This window comes from Notothenia rossii, assembly GCF_949606895.1.
Source record: "Notothenia rossii genome assembly, chromosome: 7".
NCBI lineage: Eukaryota > Metazoa > Chordata > Actinopteri > Perciformes > Nototheniidae > Notothenia > Notothenia rossii.
The window spans coordinates 76,322,285-76,335,960 of record NC_136905.1 but is presented as its reverse complement, the minus strand read 5'-3'; the positions used below and the strand labels follow the sequence as shown (position 1 = coordinate 76,335,960).

General features: G+C 39.3%; 1 protein-coding gene across 1 annotated transcript in view; it reads left to right on the top strand.

Annotated features, from left to right (window-relative positions):
- brf1a (BRF1 general transcription factor IIIB subunit a) overlaps positions 1–13,676 on the top strand; it is a 117,838-nt gene that overhangs the window by 86,485 nt on the left and 17,677 nt on the right. The window contains exon 17 of the mRNA XM_079692686.1: positions 10,180–10,231. Coding sequence (XP_079548812.1) covers positions 10,180–10,231 — 52 coding nt within the window. The remainder of the gene's footprint in view (positions 1–10,179; positions 10,232–13,676) is intronic.

Sequence of the window (13,676 nt, the reverse complement as noted above, 5' to 3'; positions counted from 1 at the left end):
AATGAATTCAAACAGGTGCCATTAATACAGTTAACAAGTGGAGGACAGAGGAGGCTCTTAAAGAAGAAGTTACAGGTCTGTGAGAGCCAGAAATCTTGTTTGTTTGTAGGTGACCAAATACTTATTTTCCACCATAATTTGCAAATAAATTCTTTAAAAATCAGACAATGGGATTTTCTGGATTTTTTTTTTTTCTCTCATTTTGTCTCTCATAGTTGAGGTATACCTAGGATGAAAATTACAGGCTTCTCATCTTTTTAAGTGGGAGAACTTGCATAATTGGTGGCTGACTAAATACTTTTTTGCCCCACTGTAGATGATAAAAAAAATATGTTAATGGAGGTACAACTGTCAAAAGGTTTTCATAATTTAACTATAAATAAAAAATGGTTTGATTTTCTTTTTTCTTGCCTTTATTTAAATGTATTCTTTTTATTCTTATTTATTTAATAGTTTCAAATCATATATATATCTATTTTTTTAAGGTATTTGTTGCGAATGTCGGTTTTCTGAGCTATCCGCCGTCCCAAATCATATCATTATCATATAATTTGTTGTTCATATTTTAGTCTATTTTCCCGAATGTGGTCCTTTCATGTCCTTTGTGTTCCTAGTTCCCCTCCTGTGAAGAAACCTAATTTTTTATTAAGTTTTGTGACGGTCATTATAGTATGAATGCAAAACAGAGATATCATGTAGCATATTGAACTTCAAAGAAAAGAACAGAAAAGGGTCCAGGAAACTTTCTCCTAATTTACGGCTCATGAAGTTGGAAACATCAAAGCTGCAATTATTTCTATTACACGCTTCTTGTTTTTACTTTAAAACCCTTCTATTTGAGACCTTAGTTCACTTCAAGATCCACTCAATGAAACATGTTCAGTGTTCTTTGTTTCGTTTTCCTTTATGCTAAATGAAAGTAGAGATTAACGCAGTTTTTTCAAGTTTAAAGGGCGATTTCACGTCAGAGTCAGAGGGGTGGCGGTTACATTTAAGGCAAAGCGTGTATGTCTGTAATTTAAGCATCATGTCATTTAAGAACCGAAGTGCATCCCAGATCACATTTTTCAAAGAGTTTATTTTGGAAAATCAAGTGTGACTTTTGTCGCCACGAGGTCTGGCTTTGTAGTGACGTGTGTGTGTGTGTGTGTGTGTAAGATCATACGCCTGTTAACCCTTTGATCTCTCTGACTCATAGTGTGTGTGTAAATCTGTGTTAATAGCGCGTGATCCTCCCTATTTGTGTGATTAGTGGTGTGTAACACTGTGATCCTCCCCTCTGGTCACGCCACCGGCCTCTGATGACACTCACACACAAACACACACACCGCTTTATAACACATTACGATACTTTCTAAAAAACAAATACACATTTATTTCTATATTAAGCATATATTACCCCCCATCAGAAAGCTGCTTTACACGCTTCTTTTGTCACACTATCTCAGATTAATTACTGTTTGTGTGAGTGTTTAGCCCACAGCCGTTAAGAGCCACCCGTCTCAATAAATGCCTAATCTCTGTTCACAAGACCAGTCACGGTCCCCAAAATATCTGCGGAGGATGAACCCAGCGTCCCAGAGCGCAGCCGGGCGCTAAATGACCCAGAAACCCCTCCATGTGGAGAACTGTCAGCGCTCCCATCAAACACACACGCATGGGTTAGCGGGTTATTAAATATGGCCCTGTCTGTGTGTGTAATTGAGAGAGTCATGCATAAAGAAAGTGATGGAAATCCCCTCAGAATTAGGGTGACATTGTAAGGGCGTAGAGTTCAAATGAAAGTCCCTGATTTCCTTAATCAGCCTCTTTGGCACTAAAAATAAAACCACACTGGTTATTGAGCAGATCTGTGACTGAGAGCATGTGATTACACTTGATGAGGCACAGCTACATTTAGCTGTTTTTTAAAATACGCTCATTTGCTGAGTTGAGAAGATTGTAAAAATGTATTCCACTTTCAAGTCTGTGCTTTGGTTATAAACTAGGAGCATTTTATTTATTTTTTATTTATTTAACCTTTATTTAACCAGATAAAAGCATTGAGATACAATCTCATATTCAATGCTGACCTGGCCAAGAAGGCAGCAACGTTACACATAACACATAACACAAACATATAAAATACAGAGAACATAACTAAGAAAACAAAACAGTCACCACATTGTGCACATTAGGACAGTAAGAAAGGTACACTACTTATTACTGCAAGAGCAGCTGGTTGTAAGGACTTCAGAGAACTTCAATTTAAAACATGCTATAGGGACAAGTTCCCTCAGTTTTAGGTTTGATTGAAGGTCATTCCAACACCAAGGACCATAATAAAAAAGACTCCTTTTTCCAGCCTCAGTCCGCACAGCAGGAACCTGGAACCGTATCCAAGCACTGGATCTGAGGTTGTAAGAGTCACAAATCTGGCACATATGTAGAGTGGAAGCTTACCTAAAATGGCTTTATACATTAATAAAAACCAATGCTGCATCCTACGCATAGTAAATGAGGACCATCCAGTTAGGCTATACAGTTTGCAATGATGAGTCCTATAGGGTGCATTTGTATAACGCAGTGCAGCATGGTAGAGTGGGTCAAATTTGGCCAAAACAGGCAAATCTATAAATGGTATCACCGTAGTCCAGCTGGGAAAGGAATAAGCCAGAGATCAACCTTTTACGGGATGAAATTGAAAAACAACATTTAAGCCTGAAAAGGAAGCCAAGAGTGAATTTCAATTTCTTTGTTAGAACTTCAATGTGATGTTTAAAGTTCAGATTACTGTCCAACCAAAAGCCCAGATATTTGTAGGTATCGACAAACTCAACAGAGAAGCCATGAAGGGTGTCAATGGAGAGGCAAGAGGACACTGACTTGGGAGCAAAAAGCATTGCTTTGGTTTTCTTACTGTTCAATAGCAGTTTAGAATCAAGAAGCGCATGCTGCAGCGTGATAAAATCTGATTTTAAATTGGAAACGGCCATATCCAGAGAAGGAGCACATGAGTATACAATAGTGTCATCAGCATACATATGATAGGTAGAAAATTGCATCTGATTACAAATATTATTTACATATAATAAAAAGAGCATGGGCCCCAAAATAGAGCCCTGTGGAACTCCCTTCTCCAAGGTGACAGGGCCAGAGACATTACTACCCAACCTGACGCATTGAGTACGGCCGGTTAGATAACTCTGAAACCAGCAAATGGCGTTATGACCGAAACGAGACACCAACATAACATTAGACATAATGTGGTGATCTACGTGTCAAATGCTTTGGCTAAGTCAATAAACAATGCAACACAAACAGATTTTTTATCCAAAGCAGCCTGAATATCGTCTAAGACGTTCAGACTGGCAGTCACAGTACTGTGCTTTGATCTGAATCCAGATTGCATAGGGTTAAGGATGTTGTGTGAATTTAAAAAAAGTTTTAGCTCAGTAGAAACTAGGGACTCAAGAATCTTTGATAACACAGAAAGATTTGAGATAGGACGATAGTTATTCAACTCCGTGGGATCACCAGCTTTCAAGAGGGGCGATACCAGAGCTTGCGTGCACACAGCTGGCAGTGTGTGAGTGGACAGGGAGAGATTAAAAATATCAGTTACTGGTTGTGCTATAATCTGAGCTGCAATTTTTAAAAAGAACAGGTCGAGGCCGTCAGGCCCGGCAGACTTTTTAGGATCAATTGAGTGCAAACCCTGTAAGACTTCAGAGACCGAGAAAGAAGCAAAATCAAAAACAGGGGAGTTCATCTCTTGACCAGGGCTGTGAGTACGACCATTTAGAGAGTCATGCCTGGAGGCGGTTTGCTAAGCGTAAAGACACACCATTTTCGACTCTCACATGTTTAAGGTCTTTGGCGGGAACCGATTTATATATCTGGCTTTCTGTAAACTTGGTTTTTGCACATTTGTATTGATAATATAAAAAAACAACATCATTTTCACACGATGTGTTTGACCTCTTTCTCTCTTTATACTGAACTGGATGAATAAAGTTCTTGCTAATCTTATTTCTTGAGGAAAAGCTTCCGTGCAGCATCTACAGCTGTTGTGCAGGGTGCCAGATATGTTTGTTGAGAACAGATTTGGTTTTGGTCTGTGGAATACCAAATTAATCACTTTTTGCAAATTGAGGATTTTGTTTGAAAATTGTTATTGTTGGTGACCTGATAAAACATGATGCATGAAATATTTAAAATCGACTAGAAAAAGACAGTCCTAGCAGGTTTGGCTTTGTATTGAACATACTTCAACGACTAATAGAAAGTCGCACTCTGTTTTATTCTATATAAGCGCTCACACCAATGATGGAAAGCACACGTCACCGGGGCCGCTGTGGTGGTCCGGCAGTAATCGCAGGGTTGGTGGTACCCCCACTACTTGTTCTTCCTGTAATGATCAATGACGCAACACGGTGTGTTCTGTGCTTTTAAAGGTGATTAGGTCAGTAGAGGTTAATGAAAGGGTCTATAGAGAGTCGATGGTATATACATTTTAAGTAGCAGAAACTAAGCATGGCATGGCACTGTGTGTTACGTTTTGCATACATTGTCATCTATATAATCCTGTCCTTTGTAAATCTGCAGTACCAGGTACTGTGTGTGTGTTTCTGGGGTTTGTGTGTGTTTGTGTGGTGAATGGGGTCAGTGCTGGATGGACTGGCCAGAGGAGAAGAAAACACAATCAGTCCTTTTGGCTGAATCTGCGTACCCTCCTGCCAAGCTGCACACCGGCCCACAATGCACTGCAGCCTGAATGGACACAACTCTTTTAATTGTGAGAGAGTTCTGTGTGTGAGTGTGCATTGTGTGTGTGTATCTCTGTGTGCATTGTGTGTGTGTATCTCTGTGTGCATTGTGTGTGTGTCAGGTCTGGGAAAGTATGAGTGGGCACCGCAGTTGTGTGTGTGGGTTTTTGTGATTATGCATGATTTAATTATGCTAAAGAACGATGTGTGTGTGTGTTTGAGACACACACACACACACACACACACACACAGACACAGACACAGACACACAGACACAGACACACAGACACAGACACACAGACACAGACAGACACACACACAGACACACACACAGACACACACACAGACACACACACAGACACACACACAGACACACACACACACACACAGAGGATCCAGTCCCCAGCTGGAAAATCGAGTTGGAAGCTGAGATTATTATCATCATTTATTTACATCCGAGCTCATCACAGAACTAATTTCATTCAACCCCCAGTTTGCAGATTATTCCTCCTCTCCATCCCATCTTTCCGGTTCCTCATTATTGATTGGATTATTCTATGCATAATGAAATTATTCACTTTACATCAGTTTATCCATGCACAGCTGAAAACACAAACAGTGATGGGAAGAAGAAGTGGATTCAAAAGACAAACACATAAAGTCACCGAGGAGCAAAAACAATGAGAGGCTTGTAGAGTGTCTTACCTCGACGCTAATGAGCTAAGCTACAACAAATGTAAAGAAAATACTCAAACACAGCAATGTAAACAACAAGATGTTTATAAGATCTATAATGTGATGTGTGGTTATATGAATATGAAAAGGGCTCTAATGCAGGAAATGAGAGCATGGGGGAAGTTAATGTGGTCGAGAAGCAGAGTGTCTTGACTTAATACACGGCAGCAGCTACTGGTTTTATAATGAAATCTCCCAGAGACTCAGAATTAGAAATATTAATTAATATTTGTAATACCAATTAAAAACCGGTAGTTTTATTTGAAGCTCACAGTTTGGTTCAGCTTGTTTGTGATTGCTGATTTGGATGATTTGTAATCAGATTATAGTGTTTATTTATTCCTGATAAAAATGATTCCCATCAAAAAATGTTAATGTAAAGATGTGGATTTTCCTGAGTAACCAGCACATTGTTTTTCGAGAATAATGTTGCTGATAAGTTTTTCGAGGTAGCATTTTGATAATACTGTAGCTAAGACGAAAAAATACGGAAGAAAGGAAAAGTCAGACTGGAGTTGTCATTATTTAATGTTAAGGTAAACTGAATGAATGACAAAACGCCAGACTGGTAGAATAGATTTAATTTAACCAGATATCAAACACACTAGGTGATGAACAATTATAACTGGTCGCAAAAAAAAAACTAACTAAGAGTTGGTTAACTGGAAGCTAAATGCTAACGTCAGCATGCTAACATGATCACGTTAGCAATGCTATAGCATAATGAGGATGCTATTGAACTCCAAATCAAATACAAGTAGAGAAATTACAATATCCCCCAAATTAGAGGGCGTCACCCAATAGGAAACATGAACATTTGTCCCAAAATGCAAGTCAACCTTTCCAAAATTAAACAAGATAAATCAGCCTGAACCAGCATAGTAAAATACGCAAAAATATATATTCTTATCTAACCATTTAAACCACATTTTTCTTCTTAATGATGATTAAAACCCCACCTATGTTCACCCTGACCTTTGACCCCTCCTCACTATTGACCACTGGTTATTTTGATGACCAAAAATGTATTCTTCTAGTGCAGTTAATGAAGTAGCATTATCTAAGCCCGAACCCCATTCAACAATACTTTCAAAAATCCATTCCAACCATATAACAGAGGGAAAAGCATTAACTTGATGAATGACTAATGATGAAATACATTTAAATTTGCCGGTTGATGGACGGATCGATGGATTGACATTCATTATTTTCCCCTCTTTAAATATTAAATGTTTGGGGGTTTAGCTTGTTATAACATCACCTGGGTCCCTCCTGCTCTGAGTAGTTTATCTGACAATGAATGAAGGTGAATTATTGTGTTGTATTGATTACATTATTACATTACATGTTACTTGATAGACACTTTTATCCAAAGCGACTTACATGTGGGCAATCCCCACAGGAGTATTTGGGGTGAAGTGTCTTGCCCAGGGACACAACGTTTGAACCTCTGCTCCCCTGATCCGAACAGCAACGCACTAACCCACTGCGCCACACGCCTCCCAGTGATTATTGATCGACGTGTCATTGGAGTCACATGTAGGTCAACTCTTATAAATGGGCGGTTGGATTTACCCTCTTTTTCCATTTTTTCTTCCATGACTCTTCCTTTCTCCTCTCTCAATCCCTTTATTTTTCTTTACAATATCAGAATCTGGTTCATGGCCAAGTATGTTTACACGTACAAGGAATTTACTTTGGTCTACATTAGTGTTGCAGGGAGTCTTAAAACAATAGTTGGCATTTACCATTTCCGGTTCCCTCGTAGTTTTTTTGAAATAAGGTCTGTGGTTAACACGGTTCGCTAATGAGTGACTAAATGGGACTACTAAACTTCATCACTCCGGACATTAGCCTTTATCTTAGCGGTGGTGACGTGAAGTCATGTGACTGTGTTGTAGTTCCTTTACAGGTTAACGTTACCATTCCCCTTGAGTTTATCCTTATATTTGGGTATAATAGGGGTGTGTTTGCCTCCAATCTTATTTTGCGCAGTGTTTTTAAAATCCAATAGAAAAATGATATTGCTTTCGTGGGATGCTAACTTCTGGGTCAGCCAAAAGCGTCATCAATGCTTCTCAGTGTATAAAACTTTTAAAAGTGGTAGAGCTTTTAAAAGTGGTATCGTAGTGCAGAAACCTGCAAAATATACTCCTCATAACCTCCCTCCTTACCTCCTTCTGTGCTGCTATTTATGATTAAACCCTCCACCTCTCATCTCTGGTGCCATATTTCTCTCCCTGTGCCCCGAGTCCATCTTATTATTCCCTCACTTGCTCTTTTGTACCCTGAATCCCTGAGCCCTCCTTCTCTTCTTTACCCTTTCCTCCACCTCTCTGCCTGTTTGCTCACCTCCCTCCCTTCTTCCTCCCCCTTTCTTTCTCACCAGTGTCCGGGTCAGGGCCCAGGGGAGCTCGGTCGGATAGTCTCTCACATGAACGTGGACCCTGAATAGCTTTTTCTCAGCGGGGAGTGATTTCGCCCTCCTGGCTGGGATTTTTTTTTTCTAATGAGCTCTGAGGAAGGAGGGGCTAGTGTTGGGGTCGGAAAGATGCCACATTCTCTGTTACCCATCCCCCCTGGTTAAAGCAGATTAATTAAAAGCTCACTCGCGTTTTCTCTCTTATCAGTGCGAGTTGAGCGTTTACTATAAGCCTCGGGGGAGGGCTCAGCGCGGGGCCGGGACGGCAGGGGGGGGGGGGAGCCTCCGGGAACGAGGCTAATTCCAGCCGGTGGGACGCAGGGACGACTGCTTAGGAATTACCGCCGGTGGATCGTTCATCGCTGATTATCTCTGCGACTGTCTAGAAAGAGATGGTGCTCACAGACAGTCTGTCGGTCTGTCAGTCACAGTTTTGGGTGTAATGTAACATTCACAGTGTTAATTTTATCCTCCAGCGGGTCGCCTGAAGCCAAAAGGACTCAAAGAGCAGCCGTAGTAATCGAAATGGAATCCTCAACCTTTATTGTGTCAACAGTAAATCCTGTCATAAAGAGTGTAATGAATATATATATGAATGTAATGTACGGTAATACAGGTTACAAAGAGCCCTCCTGAATGTTAATTACATCCAGCTAAGCCTTCCATGCAGATGGCTAGTCAGCAATAACTGTTGTACTCAATAACCATTAATAGTACAAGGATTATAAATTATTATGATTTCAAATGTTCTTGCCCTGAAGCCTGCTGCCGTTCATTTTTGGAACTATGTCATTCATAACCAGCCTATAACCCTGATTACTTTTGATATTCTGAATTTTCATGTGGTGCCAACAGAAGGTCGACATGTGTTTTAGACCATCAGTCATTTGTTGTTCATTTATTGTTAAATAACTGCAAAACAAAAAGCCTTCCCTTCATCTTCAGCTGTAGTTTCATGTTTAATGAGCAACTATTGTTATACTAAAATGCTAGACTAACAGGGTAAACATTACACCTGCAGCATGTTAGCATTGCCATGTTGAGCGTGATCAATTTAGCCTTTGGCGTAAAGCACTTCTGTGCCTGAGTGACGCCTCACAGAGCTGTTAGCATGACAACACTGCTAATCGGGTTATTATAAAGAGAAATTAGTGAAACTGTGAGGACACATCTTCGGTTGCAGACTGATTCTGTTATGACTTTGTCCCCTTAAATCTATGACAAATAAAATGTCCCATTTCTCTGTGTGGTACTTATTTGAAGCTAATGTAATGTCGCAGGATTCTTGCTGTTATGATTTGTATACTCATCACCGAATGAACTTATTATGAATAGCTTTTGTTTTAAGTGTCAGATTTCTTGTGCTGCAGCACCTCTTTTCACCCTCTGTCTGAAACCAGAGCCTAGTCTGCTCTGATTGGTTAGCTGACTTCCTCTGTTATGATTTGTCATGCACACAAACCTATATAAAAAAACTACAGGAAAGGCAAAACCCCTAAAAGCACACTATTTAACAATAAAGTGAAATCTGAACTGTCTGCACATTAAATCTTCTCCTAACGTCTGTCAAAGATTATGTGTGGAAATGTGTACACTCTCTGAGAGGTTCATAAAACCTACACATGTATTGAGTTGTTGACTAGTGTTTCAGACTGATCTTCAATGTTATTAATGGTCTTCATTTTCTACAGCAACATGACTCCAAGGTCATGAAGCCCGGCCGTTAGTTTTAGTGTGCGGTGTTCCTATCACTGCTTAAACATCCTCACCGCCCTCTGTTCACAGTAGAGTTGGAGGGATTAAGTACATGCACTACATTGCCTCTCTGCTGCTGCTCCGTCATCTCAGTGATGGTTGATTCAGAATAATTACCCATGTTTTACCACATGTGGGATTTACTCATTAACAGTGAATAGTAAGAAGAGAAGCAAAAGTAGAGCCAACTCATAGTTCTCTCCTACATGCTAGTACATTTGCAAATGTTAATGTTCAAACTATCAGTGTTGATATGCTAATTTTAGCACTAGAATGACTTAGTATCTGATGGAGACTGCATCAGCTAGTGTTACCCACACCTGGTTGATGGCAAGAAGTGTTGCTAAAAGCATGAAACACATTTGTATCCCTTGTGGCATTTATACATGAATGACGCATGAATGTTTTTGAAAGAATGTGAAGATTGAATGGAGATTGAAATAAGCTTTTGGAGAAACTTTGTAATTGAAATGTGTGGTTTGGGACTGTGTTGATGTTGTGTTGTCGTTTGTGTTGCAGGTTGCAGCCTTTTATCACCGGACAGCCCAACAAGAAGATCGCTCTGGAGCAGGTGAGCCGCCGTCCGTCTGCACCACATCTGCTTCATGTCTCCGACACTTGCTCACACTCTGCTTCGCCACAAATACACACACACTCACCCAGTCTATCACTTGGACAGATAAGTTCCCCTTTCGCTATTTCCTATCTGAAACACTTATTCACTCGCTGTGTTATCATCTTCTCTGCTTCACTCTCTCACTGTCTTCTTAGAATTCTTCCGAAAATAGGTACAATTTCTTATTTAATCAGAAAATACGCACTTTTTTTACTAAATAATGTAAAATACACTTATTTACTTATTTTTTAGGCCAATGACGACCCATATTATCAAAGAAATGTGTCATTAGTCTTTGTTATAAATACCTTTGTTAGTCATACAAGGATGCTTATTTACTAATAATGGGTCAAGCGGTGTCAATTTTAGCAAGAACTTCATTCAACTTAAATAAATTAAAACTATTATTTAACTGGTTAAGCTATTTAACTATTTTCTGTTTATCTTCGTCCAAGTCACATCCATTGATACATGATAATACTAAAATGTAACATTATATGATGCTAGAATAAAATGCAATACAAATTAATGTAGTGTCAATAAAGTATTTTAGGCTTTATTGTCCCTACTAGCTTCTCTACATTTTTTGAGAAATATGACATGAAAAAAAGAGAAAATAGCCTTTTTTTGGCTATTAAAATTTTCTTAATTTGTATTAAACACTGCAGAAAACATGGAGGTCTATGGCACAAAGGAATAAGAGATATATTCAACTTTGGATACACACTCTAGATAAAGATATTGTTGGTTTTGGTCTTGGTTGACAATGAAAAAAAGTTCATCAGTCTTTAAAATACAGTATTTTAAACCTATTATGCAAAATCCACTTTGTCATGTCTCTTCTACATCAACATGTGTCCCCTCTGTGTAAAGAGATTCTGAAAGTTTCAGGAAAAAAGATTCTCTCTCTTTTTGTCCTGATCCATTTATATAAAAACTAATGCTGTCAAAATTATCGCGTTAATTGCGGTAATTAATTTTTTGAATTAATTGTCAAAATATTTAACGCATTTATCGCACGTGCAGAATGGCCCGCCCCATACATCCCACCAGTGGCAGCGCCTGGGTATGGCTGGGGTAGGCTACACTACACACATACCAAGAAATGGCTTAGCCCCACCATGAAAAATGATGTTAAAGTAAGCAAAATAAAGTCCACCAACTCGCGCTGAGTAAATTGCACAGACGGCAGTTAGTAAGATTGATTTCAGGAGCCACTTGTCTGGAAATACCGAAGACCAGAAACGGTTTTGAAAACTTTTGTCACGTAGTGATCGTCTTCTCAATAGAACATCTTTGATAATGTCTTCTGGCCAATCAGAATCAAGATAACGGCGTGGTGTTGTTGCAGGAAGTCCCGACGGAGAATACTTTTGCTGTAGAACATCTCTATATACATCAATACAACATTACGTGTTGATAGAAATCAACACGTAATGAAATAAGACCCCACGGTTTGATGATTGATAGGTGTGTGGGCTGTCTTTCATTTTGACACACAGAACAATGTTATAATAAACATACATACATACATACTGTATGTTACATGGATATATCCGCCTTCTTTCATTTATCTTTCCATTCCCACAACAATATACATAAAGAAATGGCATATTTTGGACATAGTTCGAATGGTGATTAATCATGATTAATTCATTTTTAAGCTGTAATTAATCTGATTAAAAAATGTAATCGTTTGACAGCCCTAATAAAAACCTGTCTGAAAATGAGCTTATCAGATTTTGGCCTCTTTATGATGTCATAACGATTTTTTGGCTTGTGTAACCATTAGCCAATCACCAACCAAGGTAACCCCCCCCCACTATAACCTGAATCTCCTCCTAGACCACCATTGTGTTCTTTTTAACCAAATCTCTCTCAGAGGGGCATGGGGAGGGGCTCCTTATTTTCATCTAAAGTAACAGACAGAGAATCAGCACTTTTGAAACAGGGCTGAAACAGAGGGGATTATGGGTAATGCTGCAATGATCTGTTTGGTGTTTGGAGCCAAACACTTCAGAGACATGTTGTGTATATATCTGAGATCTATAATATATTGATAACAAACAGTATAATAGGAGACCTTTTTAAAAGAGAATTGAACCCAGAGGCTTCCTGTCTCCTCATAATGAAGCATTGCGTGTTACAGGCTGTAACTCCCCGTCAGCCGACCCATTAAATTCTAATTGCTGATTGCTCAGACCCCCTGCAGAGCAGACGGGGGATAAATCTCGCCCGGGCCGTGTGAGAGGTGAACCTCACTTCGTTTTGTTTGCCCTTCCATTATTACTCCTCGCCCTTCTCTGCTCTTGTACCCACTCCAGGGCGTTCACTGCTCCTAAAAATCTCTGACAGGGTCTTAAAATAACTACAGCTCTAAACTTGGATGTAAAAATGTCTTTAACAGCACTTTTGGAGGACTTTCTTTTACCGCCCTGCAGTGATGGGCTTGGCCCCGCCTTCAGCTTTTATGAACACAGGGAAAATACAATGTGTTCGCTATCTGCTTTACTTTTAAACGTCATGTCTTTGAACAGCACGTCCTCATTCTGCTCGTGTATAGCTTCTTCAGCGAGATACAGGCAAGTCCCTCAAACTTTGTCGCCTAATGTGATTTTAAATTGTGCCCGGATTCAATCACAGGTAGCTTTACATCATCTTCAAAGTCTACAATTGTGGCTTTCTGGACTTCATATACTCACTACTGTTCTTTTTTATTCCCCCATATCTCATTTTACACATTTCTCACTGTCCTTTCTTCCCAACCTGCTTCACACTCCTGCTGATCAGTCTCTTTTCTTATGATTTACTTCTCCCTTCACTGCCATACTCCTCTTTATCACTTCCTAAAGAAGCAAAATGGCAGGAGTTTTTTTCCGGAGGCCGATGTTTGGGAATTTAAAGTCCTGTTCAGTTTTAGCACAGGCAGCAATAGGTGACTGACAGTTGTGGTTAAAATCAGTTCACATTAGGGTTTTCCATAATAACAGCCACTGAAGCTCATGGGTAAAGTAGTTATGGGGCCATTGGTTCTTTGTTAGCATGCCACTAAGGATGCTAGTACTATTTGTGACAGTATCCAAAGATTTTATAGAGCTTGAGATAAGATTTTGGATTAAGACTCGAGCACATTCTTTCAGAAAGTTTAAGTTTTTTTAATTTACTACTTGGATTTCAACAGTGTTTTAGTTACTATATGTTTAACAGGAAATGTAGGATATCATGGATATTTCAGTGTTCAATTTGTTCCATATGAACTAATGATCAACCTCAACAGTGAAGCATGCTTTGGACATGTTATTACATTATCCAGAATACTGAAGTTTGTCTTTATGGAAGAAATTAGGGATCACAAAATAAAAACGTGAAAATGTATTCTTACTACCAATTCTGTTCATCT